This window comes from Phaenicophaeus curvirostris, chromosome 2 (genome assembly GCF_032191515.1).
Source record: "Phaenicophaeus curvirostris isolate KB17595 chromosome 2, BPBGC_Pcur_1.0, whole genome shotgun sequence".
Lineage (NCBI taxonomy): Eukaryota > Metazoa > Chordata > Aves > Cuculiformes > Cuculidae > Phaenicophaeus > Phaenicophaeus curvirostris.
Window position 1 is genome coordinate 23,535,242 of NC_091393.1, and position 24,625 is coordinate 23,559,866.

A 24,625-nucleotide genomic window follows, 5' to 3' on the forward strand; every position below is an offset into this window, starting at 1 on the left:
ATTTTGATTATATTTAACTTTGCTATCATTGTAATATTTTTTGCTATGTTATATTGTTAATTTTTCATACATTATTTTTTCTTTCTTATATATGCATTTCATAGTAGTGCCCATATTCTGATTTATATAAAATACAAATTTAAATAAGAAGCACAATTATGTGTACGGAAATCATATGACTGTCAAGAGGAATGTTTCATAATTTCTTGCAGTAGATCCATGAAATAGTAATTTTGTATGTGAAACCTAAAATTCTTCCTGCAAAGTGCATTTGTATTAACAAAGGTGATTGTTTCAACACTAAAATCTAATGTAATGACATTTGATCTTTCTAAATTCAATTCTAAAAATAACTCTTCAGTCTTTGAAAATGAAACTTCTTTAATGACTCTTGAAGAATTTATTGCCACTCATTTTCTTTCCTCAAGTTATGACTTTGCAATCTAATTTAGAAGATAGTATTTGCCCTTCTCAGTTGATGTCGGCTGACTGTGCACTGGTAATAAAAGCACACTGAGCTAAAAGGTTCTGTTTCAAATACAAAGAAAGCATGAATTAAAGTAGTGGAGGTGAACAAATTTGAAGCTTTTTCTGGATTGATTCTGTGGTGACATACAGACAAAATATGCTGGGAAGCCTGCTGGATAACAGAAGTGATGCACAATGTGATAACTGCCAGGGAAGAAAAGGTAGTTAAAGAAGATGATGCTCATGGAGCAGTTACAATGGGACAAATGGATTTTCCCCAGTTTTCAGAACTGTGCTGTTTGACAATATGCTCTTTTAGTAACAGTCTAAAACCAAACTGCTTGAACTGTGTTACACTTCTCAGCCTCATAATGTAGGCATCCAGTGACAAAGGTGGCAATAAAAAAAGCTGCTCTAAGATCCTGATATGTGAGAGAGGCTGTCAGTGAAGTGGCCTGGGAGAGTGGGATCAATAAAAAATGAAAGTCAAACTGAGAGTACTGACGTGATCAGATTTGGTACAGACACTTAGTCTTTATGTTGGAGTCTGGAAGAAGGGAAATAAAGAAATCCTCTTCTCTGACTAGTTTGCCCACAGCTGAGTTGTTCCTATTCCATCAATGCTCAGAAAAGAATTTTGATTATTGTCACAGTATTTCACAAAAAAATTAAATCAGCATTTTCTTTTTATTTACATGAGCTATACCATACTCTTGCTGTTTACTGATACCAGCTGTTGCTAAGCAACCATAACAGTAATAGCGATGTTTACCTAAAATTTCAATTTATTTTACTTTATTTTGGAAAAGTGAACAAATAGAATTCACCCTGTCCTCAGTGATCTCCATCTGTAGCATGAATTTGCATCTATGAACAATAGTCTTGTTTTAAAGAGCCCTAAATTTGGCTTTAGCTCAGCATTTCACACTATAATATCTTACACTCTTTAAAAGAAATTCTTTAAATATTACCTCCTTTATATTTTAAATCTGGTTTACAACTTACATTGTTTTCTATTTAATGCATTCCTTCATTTTCATGAATCTCAAAACCAACTGAGGTAAATGCAAAGGAAGAACAAAGAAAATTCTGAGAACTTTACTGGACTAAAATCATTACTTTTGAAGGAAAAAGGATAAAACAACTTCATATAATCTAGTTGCTTTTAACTAAGAGTGTATTGTTTTGTTAAAAAGAAGGATTGTCAAGCTGTAGCCTTGAGAGAGCGATTATGGGGTTTTATTCTTTTTTTGTCTGTACTAGCCAGCGGCACTGAATTGATGGTGTTATAGACTGGATTTTTTAAAAAGCATTAAAAGCTATTTAAAAAAAATGTTTTCCTTCAAAGAAACATATTTTGCTGCATTTTATTTCCCCATTAACTGTGTGGATACTGATTTATTGGTCTTCCTGGACATTACAGTATTGAAAAGGGAGCATAAAATATCTTTTTCTCAATTTGTAATGGCAATCTAATCTGGCTGATGTATAATATTCATTTCAGCATTGAGAACTTCATTAAAATAAACAAAAAACTTCAACATACCAGCAATTAAGAAATTTCGCTCTGGTGCACAGCAGAGCTACCAATATGTCAGGATTTGTTTCAGAATTTCTTGCTGAATGGTAATCTTAATCTTTAACCTTCAGGACAATTTGATACCAGTTGGGTGCTGGATAAAGGCTTAAGAATACATAGGTAGTAGCACACAAAGCTATTGCCTGGCTCTCAGACTTTAAAAACACCAGCTTTTCTGTTTCATCAACACAATCAATGAATATCTGTCCTGTGGCTAGAAGTAAAGGCTGAATTTAGAACGTTTTATAGACAGATGAAGTTGCAGTCACTTTGTGGGTGTCAGCATCAGAATTTAGGGCTATTACATGCATTCCAGCATTTACCAACAGTTCATCTAATGTGAAATCGACTTAGTGGAGGTCCTAGACCAGTCATAGACAAAACCTGCAGGGTTTGAATGGAACTGTGTTTAAAGGAAATTAATGTAATTTTTGCGCTGTACCTGCCATTTTTTCTCTATTTTTAGCTTCACCTGCCAAGCTACGGATTATTTAATGACTCAGAGGCAATAGATTTTGTTAGGAAGGGTTGAGTCCAGAGAAGAGCAACAAAGCTGGTGAAGGGGCTGGAGAACAGGCCTTATGAGGAACGGCTGAGAGAGCTGGGGGAGTTTAGCCTGGAGAAGAGGAGGCTGAGGGGAGACCTCATTGCTCTCTACAACTGAGAGGAGGTTGTGGAAAGGAGGGTGTGGAAAGGAGGGTGCTGGCCTCTTCTCCCAAGTGGCAGGGTACAGGACAAGAGGGAATGGCCTCAAGCTCCACCAGGGGCGGTTCAGGCTGGACATTAGGAAAAACTTTTTCACAGAAAGGGTCATTGGGCACTGGAACAGGCTACCCAGGGAGGTGATTGATTCACCTTCCCTGGAGGTGTTTAAGGCACGGGTGGATGAGGTGCTGAGGACATGGTTTAGTGTTTGATAGGAATGGTTGGACTCAATGGTCCGGTGGGTATTTTTCAACCTGGTGATTCTATGAGTCCAGCAGCCAACAGAAGTTAGGCTCCTCCATCTGAGCAGCTTTTCCCAGTAGGCACATGCACACACCACACAGTATATGTATACATACGGCTGGCTGCACAGATTAATGGAGATGGAAGCATTCAGCACCCACAGGAATTCAGGCAACACCAGTGGCCTCATCCTGTTTTCCCATCTCTGGCTGAGCTGGTTGGAGATTCACTTACCCACCCACATAGTTGATAACAATTCGCCTGGTCCTCAGTAACCACCTGCCGTGTCCTTGGAGGAAACCTCCTGCTTGCTCTGTACATCAGCTGCTCAGTGGCTCATATGCACTCACACACTCAACAAGCATGCCTGCACTGACTCCTGGTCCTTGACCTGTCCTGACTTGTCCTTCAGACACTGGACCCCAGGTATCCACTGGTCCAGTCCAGCTGTTTGCACCCTGATCTGCACTCACCCCAGGGTGGCTTCACCCACCCATTGACCCTACAATCCTTGTCAGGGAATGGCCAGACAGACCACTAGTTACACATGACCAACTCTGTCCTCTCGGTCACCTGTTTTACCACAGTTGTTTCTCATCAAATCATCTAAATCCACCCCTTTCCCTACCTCTAGCTGTTACCCTAAATATTTTATTCTGTATTGTTTACTCCCAAAGCACTCTTTCCTATCATCCCAGCAATGCCCTCAATCCAGAAGGGGTTCTGCAGTTGTCCTTCTTGGCCCATGGTGGTGGGCACTACATCTGGACACTGGGGTTGAGACTGATAAGGGCATCCCTTCCTTTGAGTTCTCATCGGCCCTGGGGCCCCCTGTGCTCTTCCAGTATACGGAGATAAGGAGGAGCTTGGACATGGTGCGCTTTGACTTTCCACCTGCCAGTTATCTCTCTGTGCTCTTTTCCGGGTGCACAGATAAGATTTTTGTCATATAACCTAACTGATGGCTATTAATTATTTCAGGTCACGTGATTGTTAAATAATTTCTCTTGAATTCTCTGAACTATTTGTGCTCTCGCGGCATGTTTAGCTCGGATATTTGGACACAGAGATGACTCAAGCAAGGTCACATGCCATTGTTTATTTGGTTATGAGACATGCATCAAAAGAAGAAAGAAAGAAAGAGAGATAAAGATACGTGTGATGTGGAAACAGACCAGGTCTTTCTGTGGTATACTACAGTCATGAGTAAATCTGCATTGTTTTCATTTCACACTGGACTGGGACTGTCTTGGATATGTTGGAAATAGCTGTAGTATTGGAGCTTTGCAGCACCAGATCTTTCTGATGTTGGACGGTGGTGGTGGACACAGTCAGCAGGCACTGGCGCAGTGCAGGAAAGCCATGAAGTTCTTTGAGTTCTTCATGCTGTGGCTGCTGGCCAAGGCATATTTCAGTTTTGCCAGCAAATATAGCAGCTCCAAGTGTGAATAAATCTACAGTGATACCTAAATTAAAAGGAATGAGGTATGTTCTGGTTTGATTAATTCCTTGGAAAGTTCCTTTTAATGGTGTTGTGAGGTTTACTTAATAATAGATTTTTAAAGGACATTTGGAATAGCCCAAAGCTGTTTAAAACAGTCCTCAGAAAATAGTGGCTTTGCCTCTCTGCCCATTTGACATTTCTGTTCTTGATTAAAGTTAATTTAGGAAAGTACAATTTTATTGAGTAGTGACTATGTCAGAAGATTGCTTTGGGATATACTAGTGAGGAAGAAGTGATAAGGGTCCAGTGCGGTGCACAGCTGGTTGGTGGCAGGGGCTAGTGTGGACCTTCAGGCCTGGGTGGAGATGGGAAACACCAGGCTTAAAGGGGACAAGCAAATGAAAAGAAAAACTGATGGCTGCAACTAGGTATGCAACCCTCTATGTCTTACTATCTACTGCTCCACCATCTCAACTGATGGCTTCTTTTTCTTTGTTCTATGTATGTATAAAACATCTTTGCATTGCAAGGAATATTTGGGGTTTACCTTTCCTGTTAAAAATATTCGCAAAACTGTTGCTGTTAAGAGCTTTGCTGCACAAAGTTAAGCTTAAGTTATGGCTAAATCTTCAGTACTGAAGTTCATGCAAGCTCAAACATAAGTTAGAGGAGTCATAATTGCAAAAGCAATGTGCTGTGAGGATGTGAGAGTTTTGTGTTTGAATTTTCCGTGCAGAGGAGAGTATTAAAATCTGTGAGGGCTCTAATCATGGACTTCTATTAAGACCTCACAAATAAAGATACAAGAGAAAAGGTGGATTCAGGGATTCATCCTGCTGTAGATGCAAAGACAGTGATTAATGCTAGTTTTGTGCAAACTGAGGGAGGGAGCTAATCCCAAAGGAAGGTAAGAGAAGGCATGTGTATCAGCAAGACCTCAGTAAGGTCTAGGGGCTGCTGGGCCCTCTCTGAAGGCTTTCCTGGAAATAAAATATCAATATCCAAGAGCATTGCAGGCCAACATTGTACAAGTAAAAATTATTCTTCTTTTGAACACAGCTGGAGCAAGTAACTTGCAAGAAAGTCTTGCTGGGCCCATAGATAATCAGAATTTAAGGGGAAGATTAATGAAGACGACAGCAAAAAATATGTTGGTTTTACTATTCTCATGCGTGAACAGTTCTTTGTGGAAAATCATATCTGTTTAAAAATGAAATATTGATAGAACAGGCTATGGAGGAAACAGACAAAATAGACAGTAATGTCACAAGCACCATCTAGAGTTTAAAAGACAATAAAGGGAAAAATTACTGCACTGCTAATGTTTTCTCCAACTTCAATTCACCTGAGATGCCCATATTTAAAAGGCATCAATGGGACTTAAGGAACTAAAAGCTAGAACACCTGAAACTTGTGCTAGAAAACTGTATTAAAGATTAGTATCGTTTGACACATGGTTAAATATATATTAAAGAGGAATCAAGGCTTTATTATTTTAAAACTATGCTTTTCAAACCTACTGGAGTTTTCTTAACGAGACAGCATGAATGTGGCTGAAGGTGATTAGAATTTCAAAAAGACAATGAAAGAGTCTCCTCATTAAAGATTGTAAAAGAAACAAATCAGGTAGGGCATAAAAAGTCTGTACATTTCTTAAAGGCTGGCTGAATGTTGTATCTCAAGGACAGGAGAAAATGGCCAGTTTTTAAAATGGAGGTAGTCAATGAGTTATCACAGGGAGATCTGTGCTGTCATCTGTGTAGTTCAGAACAGTCACAAACAATCTGCATAATGGGGTAAGCAGTGAAGTGACTGTGATGATAGGAAGTTATGAGTTAATGAAGATGAGGATCTGTTGTGAAGAATTCAAAAAAAAAGCCTTCTGTGCCCAGGTAAGAGGTTGCAGAATAAAGGAAGCTAAGTACTTGGTGAAATTCAGAGTAGAGGATAGTTATAAGGTGAAGGAAGTCTACCAAGGGAAAAACTGAACGTAATATATTCTAAGTTCCCATGTAAAATGACAGACTAACTTTGCTGTAGTTCTGGAGGAAAGGAATCTTGATCATAATACATAGTCTTATTTAGAAGATTCAGAGAAAGATGATATAATGACATTAGTACAAAGAATAGCTATCTAAAGTAGAACTTCTGAGCTCAGGAAAAAATGCTGGGACACGATAAAGGTCACTAAGAAAACAAATTTATCAAGGGTTATTAAACAGAAAGATAAGGCTGTTCTGAAGATGCAGATCTTGAAGGGAACAGGAGTACTCTGGCAAAGTTCTCCCTATATACCTCCTTTGGCTTGCTGTTAGAGAAAAGGCACTGAGCTGAAAGAGCATTTGATCGGGCTAGGCTGTTGTTATTTACTTATTAAACTTACTGTTAGGACTGGAACTCATATTAGAAGGGAGATATGATCTTTCTAGAACTCACTTCTCAACCTCACTACTAGTTGCTGCATTCCTCTGCAGCTGTAGAATGGAAGACTCACAGTCGCAAGAAGAATGAATGTGACTTCATTTTCATTATCATGGTTGTCAAAATATTTTTAGCATCACTAACTTTACTATAGTTACGTTTTGTGCATTTCATATTTGGCTTATTCAAAGTAGATGTCTAGTAAAAGTTCCGTTCTATGTAAATATATATATATATGCATATAGACCTATATCTGCATGTATGTATACATATATCAGTCTTCAGTCTGATGCTTTATGAATTACAAGAAGAGAAGTGGTTGTCTTTCTTCTTGTTTCTTGTAGACGCATTTGCAATTTGAAAAACAATCAATGAATCTGTACTTTGCTAGTTCTTATTATTAGATACTGGTAAATGGGGGGGGGTGGGGAGCGGTGGTAGGATGATAAACATAGTCGTGATAAATTAAAACACCCAGGAAAGTCCAAGTTTTAGAAAATATTCTGTAGGTTTTTAGTTTTTGAAGTTTATTCAAATCTTATGACAAAGCAGTACTTTAATTGTACTAATTCTTAGCAATCTTACCACCTTAAGGCAAAATTGCAGTGTTTTAAGCTTTTCTTCTCACTTGGGAGTCACAATTGAGAAATGCTGAGCCTGAACAGGTCCGAATAGTGCTGGTATGGGCTATGCAAAGAATCTTTCAAAGATAAAATAAGGCTGAAATCAGTGTGAATAATTCTCAACTACAAGCCAAGAGCATCAGTTTTCTTAAGCTGTCCTGAAATATCTTCTTACAGACAACACAGACAGAAAATTAATCCTAACAGCATAGTTTGTATTCATATAAACAATGACCTGGTCTCATACTACTAAAATTTTGGCAGTCTAATACACCTTTAATATTAAAATAATTCAGTATACTGATATTGTACTCAATCAATAACTGCACATCTTGTGAAAAATAGCATTTTATTTTTTTTCTATTTGACACAAGGGACAGAGCTAAAGTTAATCATATGGGTAGTTCTTCTTTCTAGGGAGTATCCAGACATATTCAGCTTGCATTCTTTTCTGTGCTTACATTCAACCTGGCAGAACTACTTAAACTCTGCTTATATTAACATTATTTTAATATTTTCTTGTCCATCCAGTTTGTTTACTTTGGTGACACTTTCTAGTTTTCAGGCAACTATAAGAAACAAAATATTCCTAATTAATCTCATCAGTATCCTCTTAGTAGCTTGTGGTGTCTCTGCAGCGAGCAACTGCATTTTGGTGGGATATTGCATTGCCAGTTCCTATCCAATTTGTTCCCACATGTCACTGAGAAGTCTCTTCATTCCTGCTTTCCAAGTCCATCCTCCTAATCAATCTTTCTTAAGTTATTTGATGCTGAATTATTCCTTGGCAGAGATGTAACATTTGATGGTTTTGAAGGTTTTATACTTACATACACCGACAAAATAAATATTAGGCAGATAGCAGCTGATCCTTTTTTCCCAATACTGTTTTGTTAACATGCGTCATTTCTTAACCAGACAGGGTCAGACGTAGAAGGATGTCAGTTTTCTGGTCCTGCACAGCTGTTAAAGTCTCTTAGAGCATTGCTTAATTCAGAAGAAAGATCCTTTTTGCATTTGTCAGCCTGTAGCAACAAGATTACTGGGAGTTAAGCACGTATCAGACTACTTCTAGGATTTTTATTGTGTTTTTTTACTGAACACTATGTAAATAAGTATGTGTTTTTATATATGCATGTAAAATTAAGAGCAAAGCTAAGCAGCAGTTTGCAGTAACTGCTTTCCTTTATGATTCTTCTTTGCCTCTTGTTTCTTGGGTACAAAGTGAATAGGCAGTCTTATTTATTAATTGTTTCTGAAATGGAGGGGTTTATATACAGGAGAGCAAAAGCAAACCAGAGAAAAAAGGGGCGATGGGTGGGAAGAAATTTAAATTTAAACAGAAGTAAATTGCTGGCTGCCTTGTTTATCATCAGAGTTCGTTTATTTTCCAAGACGATAATGCCCAATAACTTGAAACTACAAGAAGGAGTACAAAACACCTTTTGGAATAAAACTGGGAACAATCACTGACAGCTGCAAAAATTTCTGTAGCAAGTAGCCAGGGCCTCTGTAAAGAGGCTGCTGGGCTCTGGCCATTTTGGGCATGGAAGGACTCACTCACTACCCCAGCAATATTCAATCTTACCTTAAGGTAGCTGTACGGTCCCCTAAGAGATTCGGGTGGTAATTTGTCTCCCTGGAAGCCAGAAATGTAGTTAACGTATTACATTTACGTACACAATTCCGTGTGTTCTGTTTCATTCTTTATACACCAGAATTAAAAAAATTTCTACTCCTAAATGGTGGTTCATTCCTTGGTGGATTTTAGATTAATTGCTAACTTGCATTGGATAGATCTCCTCTTTCAAAGTGACCCTTTCACACCGACTGGTAGGAAATCTTGGTTTACACAAACCATCTTCTCTTCCAGACATTGGTGATATGAAGAAGCTCATTAGGGTTGTGGGCTGTCACTATAATTTTCCTTTTTTTGTTTTCAGAACACTATTTCTGTAATAATTAAATTATTTGAAACTGCTTGTGAAGCTTATATGACATTTCCCCTGTGGTTGTAGGGAGAGGAACAATGCAAAGTATCTGCAAGAACGTTGACACGTTTCAGTGAACAGTAGTACATAGCTGGAGCTTTCTCATAGTGTAACAGATTCCTTCTTCAGGAATGTTTAATAATACCAATGTTTTATTAAAGTAATGTGAAACAATTGGTAGATATACTAGAAAAGACTTTTTAGTTTAAAGGCCTCCTGAACCTCCTTCCTGAATCCTTTTTATCATTTCATTAGAGTTTTTTAATATTTGAAATTTAGTAGGAAATTATTACTTATTAGTTCTTTATTTTTAGCAGCAAATCCCTTGTATTAAATCCATTTTATTAAGATTTAGAAAACTCCCACAAGTGTTTGACAGCACTGCTCTGAAAGATTCAGCCTCAGAGACCTACTGCTGGGAAGTTAAAAATAAAATTGCAGCCTGAAATACTTTTCTGGTTTAGATATAACAATAAAATGCTGGGATTATGCTTGTTCTGGAGTGCTTAAAATGCATGTAATAATCCAAGCATTACAGGTCACAGAATGTCCTTAAACTTTTCTCTGTTCAAATATTTCATTAACGCTTCTTCCCAACCTCTGAGCCAGTGCAACTATTGTGTGTGGGATTAACAAAATCAAGCAGGAATTTAGCAGGAGTGTGCATTGTAAGTCAAGGTTTCTTGCTGAGGAGTTCCCATTAATGAGCTACCACAGCCTCCAAAGGTCTGTAGAATGTACAAACCAGACACAAATGCCTGCTGAGTAAACCCTTAGTATTAATTTTTAAGTATCCTAAGAGAAAAGAAATTAACACTTGCCTGATCACGATACACATGGCACTAAACATTTTATGCCACAGAAAGTCTGCTGCATTTTTGAAGCACAGATATCTTAATGTTGGTTGCAGCAGAATGGGTAGTATATGTGTGCCTACATTTTGTTCTCTGTTTTCAGAACAGCAAAAACTCCAATATTTTAGTATTTATATCAAAACTTCATAAACAACATTCATCAAAAAGCTCTGAATATTCTCTGACACTAAAACTGTCAGTCTGTTGAATTTATGGCATCAAGGTTAATGCTTAAATTTCACATTTGCTTGAATAAGTCATACATCGTTAATACTACATAACCTCAAATAATGATTCGTTGCAAAAAAAGATGGTAGTTGTCTCAGAAAATCCAGTGATGGAGGTTTGAATCCAAAGACAAGAATGGTATAAATGCAATTTTATGAGTTGTTTGTAATCTAGAAAAAAATTTTAAAAAATTAGTTTACGCTTATGTCTGAATATATACTGGAGGAAGAGAAAAACAACAAAATATCTATTTTCCTTTCTTCTCTTTCAGGTCAGAACTGTGGAGGCTTAGTACAGGGACCAAACGGTACTATAGAAAGCCCTGGATTTCCTCATGGTTATCCAAATTATGCGAACTGCACATGGATCATTATCACAGGAGAACGTAACAGGATACAATTATCATTTCATACTTTTGCCCTCGAGGAAGATTTTGATATTTTGTCAATTTATGATGGACAGCCGCAGCAAGGCAACCTAAAAGTGAGGTAAGGTACCTTTTTTCTTTATTAATTTTTTTCTGTCTATCTCTCTCTCTTTACATTTATCTTTCTCTCCTGAATATACTTTTTGATGATATGTTGCAACTATGTTAGTTTTCCTTAGTTCTTCTCCAGCCAAGGGTATAGCAGTACCCCGGGATCTCATGGCAAAAGTTTGGTTTCAGATTCTTATGGACCTAGCTTGTTTACCAATAGCATCAGTCGTGCTAAAAGTTTGCAGAGTTCACGGTCAGTTTTGGTAAAGGCCCTGAGCACAGGGGTATCCCACACTGCAGTAGCTTCTCTCTATTTGTCTTTCCGCTGATATAAGTGAGCTTTGGCCCAGGGACCCTCTCCTAAAGGCACAATCTTTGAAAAAACTCTCACAGAGACGGCCCTTCACTTTTCTGCCATGCCTACTATAATTGAATTGGAGGATAGGTATGGTACAGACAGCGTCCCAGGGACTCTCACCAAATATGACACAGAAGAAATGATGGGTGATACAGTAATTTGTGAGGCACACTCTCCTTAGTGAGTGCTAGACAACCTCTGTAAATGCTTGCCAGATGAACTCTTCCAGGTGACTATTGCCTGCCTTGCAGATGAGTTGATCTTGGCAAGTTATTCGACTTTGCCAAAACTGAAATTCTTCTATATCTCTATGTAAATACAATTAAGCAATAAAGGACCTTTAAAGGTCAGAAATTGGGGTGTCCTAAATGTCCAAATACTACTGAGGTTACAAAGAATTTTTTCAGAACTTTGGCTTTTGGTGCATTAATTTAATTTGTATCTTGTTTTGGGTGCCTGAGTCATTTGCTGGATTTGGCTTGAAGGGCTGGAAAGCAAACATAGCTATCAGTGCTGCTCTGTCATTTTCTGTTCAGGCATTAGATTTATGGAACACTGTAAAACACTGCTGTCAGTTCTATTGCTGATTACTCTTTTACATGCTACGGATTTTTATTATACTACTAAAACAAATGTGGGAACATCACCAATTTGTTCCACATTTTAGTGGGTATCATCACATATTTTTGACAAGAACAACGTTCTGATTGATTGTTGACTCAGTTCAAAAAGTTTTGAAGACTATGGAAGGTACACAGCTGCTGATGCTTAAGTTGTTTGATATGTGTGCTTCATTTACTGTACTTAATTTATCTTAGTGCTTGTGTCATCTTTATACGGGGATTAGTATTTTTTTTTTCAGTCAAATGCTTTGATTATCAATAGCTATCATGCCTGCTTGTCTTACAATAACCTGTTCATAGAAAATCGTTTCAAGGAAGAGCACCAGCTGGTGGTCTGTAGGTATGAGAGTAGGAGACAAATTCCTACGTATGACCTCAATCCCACTGAAGTCATTGTAATTGCCACAGTAAAACAAGGATTGTATTTCCAACTTCCAACAGTGAAGCACATATTTTATTTATCCTTTCTTGTAATTAGCTACCAGAAAGTTACCTTTGTCAATTAGTTTCTTTCACAAATAACATTGCAGGGGAAAAAAGCATTTTCTAGCTTTTCAGCATGCAGAGGTTAAAAAACCAACTTGAATGACAGGTTTTTATTGACATGTCTTATACTCTGTGACATACACTTTGCTGCACAAAGCAGATTCACAGGTGTACCTTCTACAATTGCACATTTCAAGACAATTCACTCAGCAGATATTGGAAAATTACAGTCTCGTTTTTTTTAACTGACAGCATGCAAATGCAAGAGAGCATCTCAGAGCCTGTGCTTCAGGATATTTTCTTTTTTTTTAGATAAAAATACTCAACTAGATTTTGGGTAATTGTATTGCTTTAGCCACCATGCAAAATCTAGAGGTATTCCTAAAAAGTAATTACCTAACTGTATAGCTCTCATAGAATCATAGAAGCACACAATGGTTAGAGTTGGAAGGGACCTTAAAGATCATCTAAATCCAACCCCCTGCTGTGGGCAGGGACAATTTCCACTAGATGAGGTTGCTCAAAGCCTCATCCAGCCTAACCTTGAACACCTCCAGGGATGGAGTATCCATGGTTTCTCTGGACAACATGTGCCAGTACCTCACCACCTTTACAGGAAAAAAAAACCTCTTCCTAGTATCTAATCTAAATCTCCCCTCTTTCAGCTTAAAACTGTTAGTCGTCATCCTATCACTGCACTCCCTGACAATGAGACCCTCCTCAGCTTTTCTGTAGGCCTCCTTGAATTGCTGGAAGGTCTCCCCGGAGCCTTCTCTTCTTTAGGCTGAACAAGCACAACTTTCTCAGCCTGTCCTCATATGGCAGGTGCTCCAGCCCTCTGAGCATCTTTGTGACTCCTCAAGGGACTTGCTGTAGCAGATCCATGTCCTTCGTGTATGGAGGACTCCAGAACTGAACACAGTACTCCAGGTGAGGTCTCAGGAGAGCAGAGTAGACGGGACAGAATCCACTCCCTCAGCCTCCTGGTTGCACTTCTCCTGATGCAGCTGAGGATATGGTTGGCTTCCTCATCTGCAAGCACACATTGCTGGCTTTTATTGAGCTTCTCATCCACCAGCATGGCAAAGTCCTTCTTTTCAGGGCTACTCTCAATCTGTTCTCTGTTCAGCTTGTATTTTTGCTTGAGGTTTCCTTGACCCAGGTGCGGGCGGGACCTTGCTCTTGGCTTTGTTGAACTTCATGAGGTTTGCACAGACCCATCTATTAAAGCTGCCAAAGTCCCTCTGGATGTTATCTGTTCCCTCCAGCATGTCAGCTGCACCACATAGCTTGGTGTCATTGGCAAACTTGCTGAGGGTGCTCTCAGTCCCACCGTCCAAGTCTCAAAAAAGGTGTTAAATTACGTTGGTCCTCATACTGACTGCTGAGGAATGCCACTCGTCACCTGTGTGCACTTAGACATTGAGCCGTTGACCACAACACTTTGAGTGTCACCATCCAGACAACTCCTTATCCACCAAGTGGTGCATCTGTCAAACCCAGGTCTCTCCAATTCAGAGACCAAGGACAATGACACATACTTTACCCATGTCTGGGTAGGTGATATCAGCTACTCTTCCCTTATCCACCAATGCTGTAGCCCCATCAGAGAAGGCCACCAAATTTGTCAGTCATGACTTACCCTTAGAGAAGCCACGCTGGCTGTCACCGATGATGTCCTTATTTTCCATGTGCCTCAGAAGAGTTTTCATGAGCATCTGCTCCATGATCTTGCCAGGCACAGTCATGAGAATGACTGTCCTCTAGTTTTTTGGGTCCTCTTTTTTCCTTTTTAAAAAATAAGAGTTATTTTTCCCCTTTCCCAGTCAGTGGGAACATCATTGGACTGCTGTGACTTCTCACATGTGATGGATAGTGGCTTAATATGATGGATAGTGGTTTACAAACTATAATGATTAAGTAATATTCATCCCATATTTTGTATTTTTCAGCTGCTAAAGCAAAATTGGATTAAAATTCATTCAATATAAAATTCATTCAATATAAAATTCATTCAATACATTCAACTAGTTTACTGTGCTGCCTGAAGGACATTTTATATGCTTTATGTGCACCAGGATACTTTCACTACACATTGATTGTAAAACCCAAGAAAAAAGAAATGTATATAAAAGATATTGAAATGACATGGGAAAGGAATAAATTGGTTTAGGCTGTTTGTGTGGAGGAAGAACAGAGAAACAGGTAGTTGTAAGATGTATATAAACTTCTTTGGTTAGCGCATTATCAAAGCTTATACCGATTTAAGTGATAAATTACACACGGTAGCGATCATAGGTTATTTTAAGACTTGTAATAAGGAGGTTGAGAAATAAGATTGTAACAGGAAGAACAATGTAAATAAAAGATAAAGTGCTAAACAAGTGTTATTTTACATCTTCCTGTTTTTTCTAGGTAAAACCCAACCATCATTATGTCACTGTATAATTACTGAGATATGTGGACCAAAATTGTACTTAAAAATATTGCTACAGCTGCTTTGGTTTTATCCCCGTAAAGTTCATGGAACAGAAAGCAACATTTGTGTGTGTATATGTGTGTGTGTATAAAAAAGAGTAGTGAAATTAAAAGACTGATCCAATCTCTTATAATAATACTTTGTAGGATACTGTAGCCTCAGTTGTATAAAGAAGCATAAAGTCAGGTAATTAGTTTCACCATATATTAGAACCGAAACAGATGCCTCAGTTCTGCATTACTGAAGAAAAATTTCTCATAAAGTTTAACTATTGATACGGAAAGATTTCAAAATAAAACCAAATTCTGATCACGCTGGGGAAAGAAGTAACATGTACTTTATTTACATTTTAAATTGTAAAGGAGTTGTCATTTATTACGCACAGTTAACCACCAGGACACAGAGTTCAAATGGATGAAATTCTTGTGAAGAAGAGATGCAAGTGTGGTGCACCGAGACAACAGTTATTACTCAGTTGTAGTTCTCATGAATTGTTTCCCTCAGTGAGAGTTGCATTCAGTATTTCAATGTAGTTCAGGTGCTACCAAATATTTATTTTGAGGTTTTAGTTTGTTGTATGTTTCAGATATAATAGTAAATAGTAATATTTTTAACTTGAAATGAGTTACATACCAAGAGGATCTGTGGGGTAGGGACATAGATGAGGTCTTAAGAGGCTCAGTGTATAGGCAGATGGGAACTGATAAGACTGACCTTTCGGCTTGTGTACTACTGATAGATACATTACTTTCCACGAACAAGCAAATTCAAAACAGGCATTTCAAAAGTTTATCGATTTCAAAAGTAATTTCAGTGCTGGTTATACTATAAACCTGTTCTCCACAGCTGGAAAGAGAAAAACACTCATTAATCTTAGCATAAATCTTGTTATAGTGCATTTTTATTATATGCAGAACTCCTGAACAGGAGTTTCAGAGAGAGGTGTAGGAAAACCTTGACAGGACTGGGTCGATAAAAGCACCTGTATCAAGACCTCTGTTGCTGCAGAGGTGCAATGGGGTGTAAGTGAGGTGTTAAGACTTTGGACTGCAGGTGTTAAAAACACAGTGAAGTGAGAATTTGTGTATGCAATTGCCTTCAACTCAGTTTATGGCCTGCGATTCCAAATTTTTTTCAATGTCAAATATAGGTAAATACGATAATCTCTATGTTACAGTGTCTGTTTGTAGAAGTTTTTTGATAGGAATGTTTGGACTCAATGATCTGGTGGGTCTCTTCCAACCTGGTTATTCTATGATTCTATGATTCTATGGTTCTAAGTTTTTCAGCATCACATACTCAGAGTTAGTTATGGAAGATCTGTGCAACATACTATCGAACAATCTCTTTTAAAGCAATCAATTCAATCTTTCAGGCAGTCCTGTAAAGCTCTTAACAATGGAGTCCAGCCAGTTTTTGTTTTTCTTACACAGAAATGCTGCTCATTGAATTGTATTATATACACTGTTGGGAAGATGTGAATGTACACACATTAACTTTTTTTTTTGTGTGTGGTGTGAAATCCAGCTGGAGGCCAGTGACAAGTGGGGTTCCCCAGGGCTCAGGGCTGGGTCCAGCCCTGTTCAATGTCTTTATCAATGACCTGGATGAAGGCATCGAGTGCACCCTTAGCAAGTTTGCGGACGACACTAAGCTGGGTGGGAGTGTCGATCTGCTGGAGGGTTGGGAAGCTCTGCAAAGGGATCTGGACAGGCTGGACCGCTGGGCTGAGTCCAATGGCATGAGGTTTAACAAGGCCAAATGCCGGGTCCTGCACTTGGGGCACAACAACCCTGTGCAGCTACAGACTAGGAGAAGTCTGTCTAGAAAGCTGCCTGGAGGAGAGGGACCTGGGGGTGTTGGTTGACAGCGACTGAACATGGGCCAGCAGTGGCCCAGGTGGCCAAGAAGGCCAATGGCATCTTGGCTTGGATCAGAAACGGCGTGACCAGCAGGTCCAGGGAGGTTATTCTCCCTCTGGACTCGGCACTGGTGAGACTGCTCCTTGAATCCTGTGTTCAGTTCTGGGCCTCTCGCCACAAGAAGGATGTTGAGGTTCTGGAGCGAGTCCAGAGAAGAGCAACAAAGCTGGTGAAGGGGCTGGAGGCCTTACGAGGAACGGCTGAGAGAGCTGGGGGTGTTTAGCCTGGAGAAGAGGAGGCTGAGGGGAGACCTCATTGCTCTCTATAACTACCTGAAAGGAGATTGTAGAGAGGAGGGTGCTGGCCTCTTCTCCCAAGTGACAGGGGACAGGACAAGAGGGAATGGCCTCAAGCTCTGCCAGGGGAGATTTAGGCTGGACATTAGGAAAAAATTCTTCACAGCAAGGGTCATTGGGCACTGGCAGAGGCTGTCCCAGGGAGGTGGTTGAGTCACCTTCCCTGGAGGGGTTTAAGGCATGGGTGGACGAGGTGCTGAGGGACATGGTTTAGTGTTTGATAAGAACGTTTGGACTCGATGATCTGGTGGGTCTCTTCCAACCTGGTTATTCTATGATTCTATATGCAGCTGTCAATAATAGTTATTTTGCACATACATGAAGTGTACTATTTGGAAAATTAGTTTGAAGTGTGTGCTCACCTTCACAGCTTCTCAGACCTTCTAAGTAATATTTAGTTTACTGCAGTCTAGGTGATAATAGATGACGCTTGTTCACGTTAGTTGAAATAATCATTTTTTGTTTTAATGGCACAATAATGTAATTGATGGAAGTTGCTAATGGAGTGTGCAATCAAATAAAGCTTACCAAAAATTTTCTGACAAGCATATACCCAATGTATGTTAAATAGCAACATGTTCCCCCAGCTTTCTTGAATCATGTAGAATTAATAGGAATTAAGTATAAATTCTTCATGGTATTCACTTCTCCTGGTCTTCAGCAAGTAAAGCACAAGTACATTTTTCAATTCATAATGGAAGCATGAAGATAAAAAATGTTCACTGAATTGCAAGTTAGTTTACTATTAAACCTCATTATCTTACCAAACAAACATTTATCATATATTAAACATGTTTTAAAAAAATATATATTTGTTTCCTCAGAAGACAATTTCTATCTTCCTTCTCTCCAGGATCAGGAGAACAGTGAAGCAGTGAGGGGGTGATTGACTCATCTACAGAACTGCTGATACAGCAGCAGCATGAGCTTTATGCACTTTATAGTTCTTTAATTCCTTTCATTTCTTCCCCATGAACATGTGGGGGTTTTACCTTTTTATCACACATAATTTTCTACAAGTTGATTTCAATGTATAGGATTTTTGAGTGTGTGTGAGCTGATGATTTTGTGAAGAAAATAGTATAGGAATGAGTATAGCACCTAACTTTTTTCCAGTTGGAACTTACCTAGACCACAGCACAAAATAACAAAAATGGAGCTAGTGTTCAAATTTGGGAAACAAGCTTATTGAATAATTTCAGGAGGATATTCTGGTATTTTGTACTTCTCTAAGAAAAGGAAAAATAATATTGTATCATCATGCAAATAATTACTGACTTCCTGCCAGGACAGGTGTTTATCAATGACTGTAGTTCCCCTTTTTATGTTTAAACAGATTTTTCACAGTTTTTTCACCTATTAAAGTATTAGGAAGAAAGAATCATTTATAGTACAGAACTAAATTGTGATTCATTTTATATCATGTAGCTATTTTAGGAAAGAAAGGAAATTATGACCTGATCAGCTAAATGCTGACAGATAGTTTCTGCCAGCAGCAAAAAGGGCATGCAATGGAAGGAAAGATAATTTATGTGTGGAATACTGGTAAGTTCAAGCTCATATATGGCAATTATTTTTTAACAGGAAAAAAAGCAAAAATTTTTAGTTTCCCAATTCAAAATCTTAAGCTTGCTAATTTTGCTGGCAAGCCTACATACTGGAATGGTTTAATGCAGAATTTATTAAATATAAAGTCAAATAAGTAGTCTGCTTGCTAACAGCAAACTACTTCACCAAGAATTATAGGCCATAATAATTACATGTTATAGGTTGATACTTAAAAATGGTCAACTATAAAAGAATGTAAGAATTCTTTTTTAACTTGTTTGAACTTCCATCTAAGAAAATCTGTTTCACATTTAAGGGGCTATTATTTCTTGTGAGAAAGAAAAAAAGAAAAAAAAAGAAAAAAAAGAAAAAAGAAAAAAAGAAAAAAAAAGAAAAAAAGAAAAAAAAAGAAAAAATATTCATTTCACAAACCAAAACAATTCATGATTTTATATTAAAAGAATCTGTTTCAGTGGCCTAAAGCTTTTGTGATGTAGTTGTTTAAGTCAGCACAGTTTTATTTAAAAAATGAGTATCACATTCACACTAAAGAAAATGTAGCTGGGTGCAATTTCTTTATTCCCTGTGGAGGAAGATTTTTTTTCATCTAAAACTGACCATAGTGCATCTTCAGAGAATTTACAGGACTCGTTTCATTGCCTTTTCCTTACTTATTTAACTGGACCTGTTTAGCAGCAGCAGTGATTTTGTGCATTTTTTTGTAGTGTTTCAATATCAAAAGTATTACTAGTAAGGGTCTCAGAAGGGGATGGTTGAGACGTGGTTCCATAAAATGTAAATTTCCACAGGAACTTCAGCATATTTTAGGCTGGGTATCTTACTGTTTCATATCTATTCCACTAGATATGATTCAAGGGGATCATAAAAAATCATATATAAACATTTTTCTAATAAAGTAGAGAAGCATAACCCAATATTTAAAGATACCTTATAGTAAAGTGCTGAGGAAAGGAGTTTATTCTTTATGAATAGATTTTAAATATTTCGTGACAATATTCTAGACAAGATATTTGATTTTGTATGAGGGGTGTACATTTGCCTCCCTTGTTATTTGTTATTGTATATGGATATATAACAAATAATTAGTTATTCAGTTTGAAATAGCCATATTTCTGGTCAGATTAAGCCAAACACCTGTACATTGTCTGATTTTCTATTAGTTACTTTACAGAAAAGAACATCTTAGGTATACATTATCCAGTATTTAAGCTACAAAAATCACAGAAAATTGTAGTTTGTCAGTGTGGGTATGGATATGTGGGGATCTTAGTTTTGAAAAGCTCAGCTAATATCTTTTACCTGAAATGTCAGAATAAGATTTAAATGTTACTTCAGTATTGGCCAAGTATATGAAAATTGTCCTCACTCATACAATGTCTGCTTGATGTGTACAGAGCTTGCGTGATTTATGATATATTATGAAAAGCCACTTTGGTCCTGTCAGACTCTGATGAGTTTTTAATAGAAGTACAAATACTTTTAAGATTTTTCAGAACACTGAGTGTTCCATGCTTAATTGAGTTTGTTTTTTTTTTTTATTTTCCCTTCATTTGTGATGGTTTCTGACACCTCTAACCCCCCTTGCATCCCCCTTTGGCATAATAACAATACATTCAGATTTTGACAATTAAATATGATAATTTCCCATAAGGTCTAACATTCATTTTATTCCCCAAACTCCTTACGAATGGGATACTAGAATCCATTAAGAATGCAGATAAACACAATTTGGGGAATTACAGGTCTTAAAATCTAGAAGGACCTCAAGAAGTCATTTCGTGTATCTTTGTGACACAATTGACACCAAAAACTTCAAACAACTTTCCAATTAAACAGGAAATGAGATTAACTTGATTGTTTTTTATGTAAGGAGTGTTTAGTCTTAAATATATTAATTTTTGAGAATAAAAGCAATTATTTACCTTTATTATCTGTCAACTAAATATATATTACACAAGCATTGTATAGAAAACAGTTTTACATCAGTCTTTATCTCTCCTCTTGTTCAAAAAGACTCTTTTTTATTTTAGATGATACATACTGAAGTGACATAATGTAAAGAAACCCTGCTGACCAGCATCTCTAAATGCTGTGCATACAATGACCATTACAACAGATCTTGATCAGGGAACAGTCAGTTCCCTTTCCTTACATTCTGACTGCAAGCTGGTAATTAAATTACAGCCTTTAGAAAATTTGCAGCTGAATATCTCAATGAGAAGAAAATCCAGTTGTCAAACTCTGACCCCTTTTAAAGTTTTGTTATTGTACATCCTTATTATGCTTTTTTTTCAGAGTTTCTGTATAACTCTGATAATTTTTTAATCAGTACATAACCTGTATGCTACAAAGAGATTTATAGCATACAGGTTATGTACTGATTAAAAAGTTATCACAGAAATTTTTGACTGCTTGTTTGTTTTAGGGAGGAAAAAACATATTTTATCTGTTTACTGGGTGGTAAATTTAAGGAAAAATACCTTTATAAAATGTAATAACAGGTCCACCATATTTCTGACCCATGCAATTAAGTTAAGCTGTGAACCATGTTCTCTTGCTGTCATCTGGTAATCACCTGCCCATCTTAACTGAGTCTTGTGATTATTGGCTGTAGCATAACCTGGTTTTGGGTCACCCTTTGCTGGACCAGGATGTAGTAGTCATGGGACAGCATCATAAACGTTCAGACATTGAAGGGGAAATCTGCAGTCTCTCTGCTCTGAATTGCTGCAGTGGAAATTCAGCATCCACTCCTCTGCGAGCCGGTCACACACAATCAATTCTTCAAGTAAAACAAATTTTGTAGACAAGCATTCTCATAACCATGCAGCCTCTGGTATTACTCAGCTTTCATCCTGTTCATATTTACAAGAGCATCTGCTGACATTCTTAGGAGCCTTGGGTTTGACAGTGATGTTTTTCACACTTAATGGAAACTAAAATTTACTTCTGCTAATGTCTTGGGCTCTTCCTGTGCTCATATTTTCATTTGAGGGGAAACTATGAGTGCTTATCTCCATTGGCCTCAATGCATCTATTAAGAAAACTAACTCATCAGTTAATGAGTCTGGCTAACTGTCTAGAATAACATATAACGAGAGTGACACTGAACAAAATGGAAGCAAAGGCAAATTTTGATAATAGGTCCCATACCACTTAACAGGGAACAACACCTTTAGAAGGCTTCTTGCTGCTGTTGAACGTCTACTTTTTTTATTGATTTATCAATGTTTTCTTCCATCTACAGACCTAATTGATAACTTGCTGCCTTTCAGCAAAAAAGATAATTTAGAAAAACCTCCACTCTTTGTTTATCGCACTCCCCCATCAACACATACCTCTGCACTGTGATTTTCTTTGCAGTTTTGTGTGACCAACAACACAAAAAAAAAGCAAAGAAGCTTTGTGAAAAGCAAAGAAAAGAAAATAACAAATGTCAGTATTAGACTGTATGTTTTTCTTAGTTGTTAAGACAAGTTAGTTATCTAGGCTTCTGAAATGAAATACAAGGCCATAAATAATACAAATTAATAGACACTGTTTCTAATCCATTTTAATTTTTAATTTCTTGAGATAATTCTTTAATGAACTGGTGAAAAAATTCTGTTATAGGACCCCATCATGGGAACATTAAAGTTAAGCCTTATAAAAAGCACACAAAACTTGATCTTAAGACTTGTATTTTTCAAGTTACATTTGAACACTGAAGTTAGTAGGTATAATACTTTTTTTAAAAAAAAAACAACTGATTTTAGCAAATTTCCTTTAGAATGTTGAATTACTGAACAGCAAAGCATTATTTAGGCTGATAATTAAAATTAGTGTAATTAAAATAGTATAAATAGTGATAATTAAATAATAATAGTGTAAATAGTGATAATTAAAATAGTGTAAAACAGGGGATGCAATAACCACATTGATCCAGAATAACTCTTATTGTTAAGTGTTCTTCGAAATATTCATATAGGTATTAAATTTCTATTATTCAAAAAATAGCCTCCTAAATACTGCCTGCAAAAATGTCCTCAAAGTATTTGTGAGTATCTGTCAACTTTTCAACACAATGTCCAGCTGATTAAACCTCCCTCAAAATAGTACAGTGAGAGTTGAATTTCTTTTATTTTTCAAATGGATTTTCAAAGTAACTTTTGGCACTTTTGGCTTCCATTGTTTTATTTTGTCAAAAGTGAATTTTATCTCTCACTTTCCACAATGACGACATGACATTAAGATTTTCTTAATTGCCCATTCCGCGCCACTGGAACTTGGCTATTTTATTGAGCTGTGCTGTGGTCAAGGAAAACCTTTCACACTCAGAGGGTCCACAGATAGAATAGCAAGAAGAGTGTGAGGTGCAGAGGGTGAGGAGGTGAGAACCAGGGAATAATGGTGGGGTGGAACAGAAAGTGGGGCATACCAGAAGCAATGTATTGAAAATATTATAACTGTTCTAAGCCATGTATTTAGGCACATACACTTAATTTAAGTCTTCCACAGAAAGGCTATAATTTTGTCTCTCCATCATGCCTACTATATGTGTCAGGTGGCTCAGGGCTGGTTTTGTCCTACATCATTGGAGAATATATGCCTGAACTATTAATTTTGATACAAAGAGTAAAAGCATGGAAAATCTAGCTGAGAATTCCTTCTTTGTAGTAAAGTTGATGTATTATCAACAACTAATAGGAGGGGTTTTTTATGTAAAACTATTTCATAAACTTTGACACATCTTTCAAATAAAAAAGCCGCAACAGATAGATAGGCTAGAGAATTCACTTGAGAGGCATGGAAATCCAGATTTAATCTCATGATTTGCATGGTTGGTATGAACGACTTGGTAGTTGTGATGTCTTTCTGAGTCTCACTGTCTCCTTTTGGAGCTGCCCTACTTTATCTAAGTAATTAATCAATTATAGTATCAGAAAAAAGCAGTGATTTGGTGCCATGTTGCACTAAGGATTCTCTGGGATTGTAGGTGAGACTGATTGCTCCTATGATTTTTTCAGGTGAAGATTTGAGCCAGAGTGGCTGCCCTTGGCTGTCAAGCTATAGACTGCTTTATGGTTGAGTTTGTCACTGTTTTTTTAAATAAAGACTATGCAAGACCTGGTGTTTAATGGGAAAATGACAGCATGCAGCTGGTTTGGGGGGTTTTGTGTAGGGTTTTCTTGTGAGGTGGAAAAACTCTTTTGCATTGTGTAATTACCCCCAAAAACTCCTAACTTCAGAAATCCTTTATGTCTAAGATGGATTGCATTGTTCAAAGTGAAGAACTGCAAACAGTCTCTGACTTACAACCTACCTGCTACATGTTGAAAGGTCAGGTCCAATGCTGCCCAAGGCTTGGGAACACTTCTTACTAATCACCAAATCAGCTTAGGAAGCTGGGAAGAATGTATCCACAAAATCTCACCAAATATTTAGTCTATTAGGCCCTTCATTAGTTTACCTTTCTTTTCTGTGTATTGACCTGCTTTTCCCCCAGAAACAATTAATCTAGTTTAACCTAAGTGAGCATCTTACCTAATGACTCCCAGCTTCCCTGATAGTCAATACAGAGAAAAAGGCAATTTTAGAGTAATTTGTCTAATTTGTGTTACGCATCAATTTTAGGTTCAGATTAATTATACCATAGAAAAGCTTGTTTTCTTCATTGGTCATAAAGATTTAATTCTGAGGAAATTACAGAAAATATTCTTCCTATCATCATGGAGATGAAATGGGCATAGCCCATGCTTTCCTTGTGACTCCTTATTTTGAAAAGCAGCTGCATGACATAAAAGATAGTGTGAAAAATGTCCTGTCTCAATCTTTAATTGAAGGAAACTCATTTTATTGCAACCCTGAACTATATTATA

General features: G+C 37.4%; 1 protein-coding gene across 1 annotated transcript in view; it reads left to right on the top strand.

The window, feature by feature from the left end:
* CSMD1 (CUB and Sushi multiple domains 1) overlaps positions 1-24,625 on the top strand; it is a 1,116,699-nt gene that overhangs the window by 221,939 nt on the left and 870,135 nt on the right. The window contains exon 2 of the mRNA XM_069851527.1: positions 10,828-11,044. Within this exon, the coding sequence (XP_069707628.1) occupies positions 10,828-11,044 (217 nt within the window). The remainder of the gene's footprint in view (positions 1-10,827; positions 11,045-24,625) is intronic.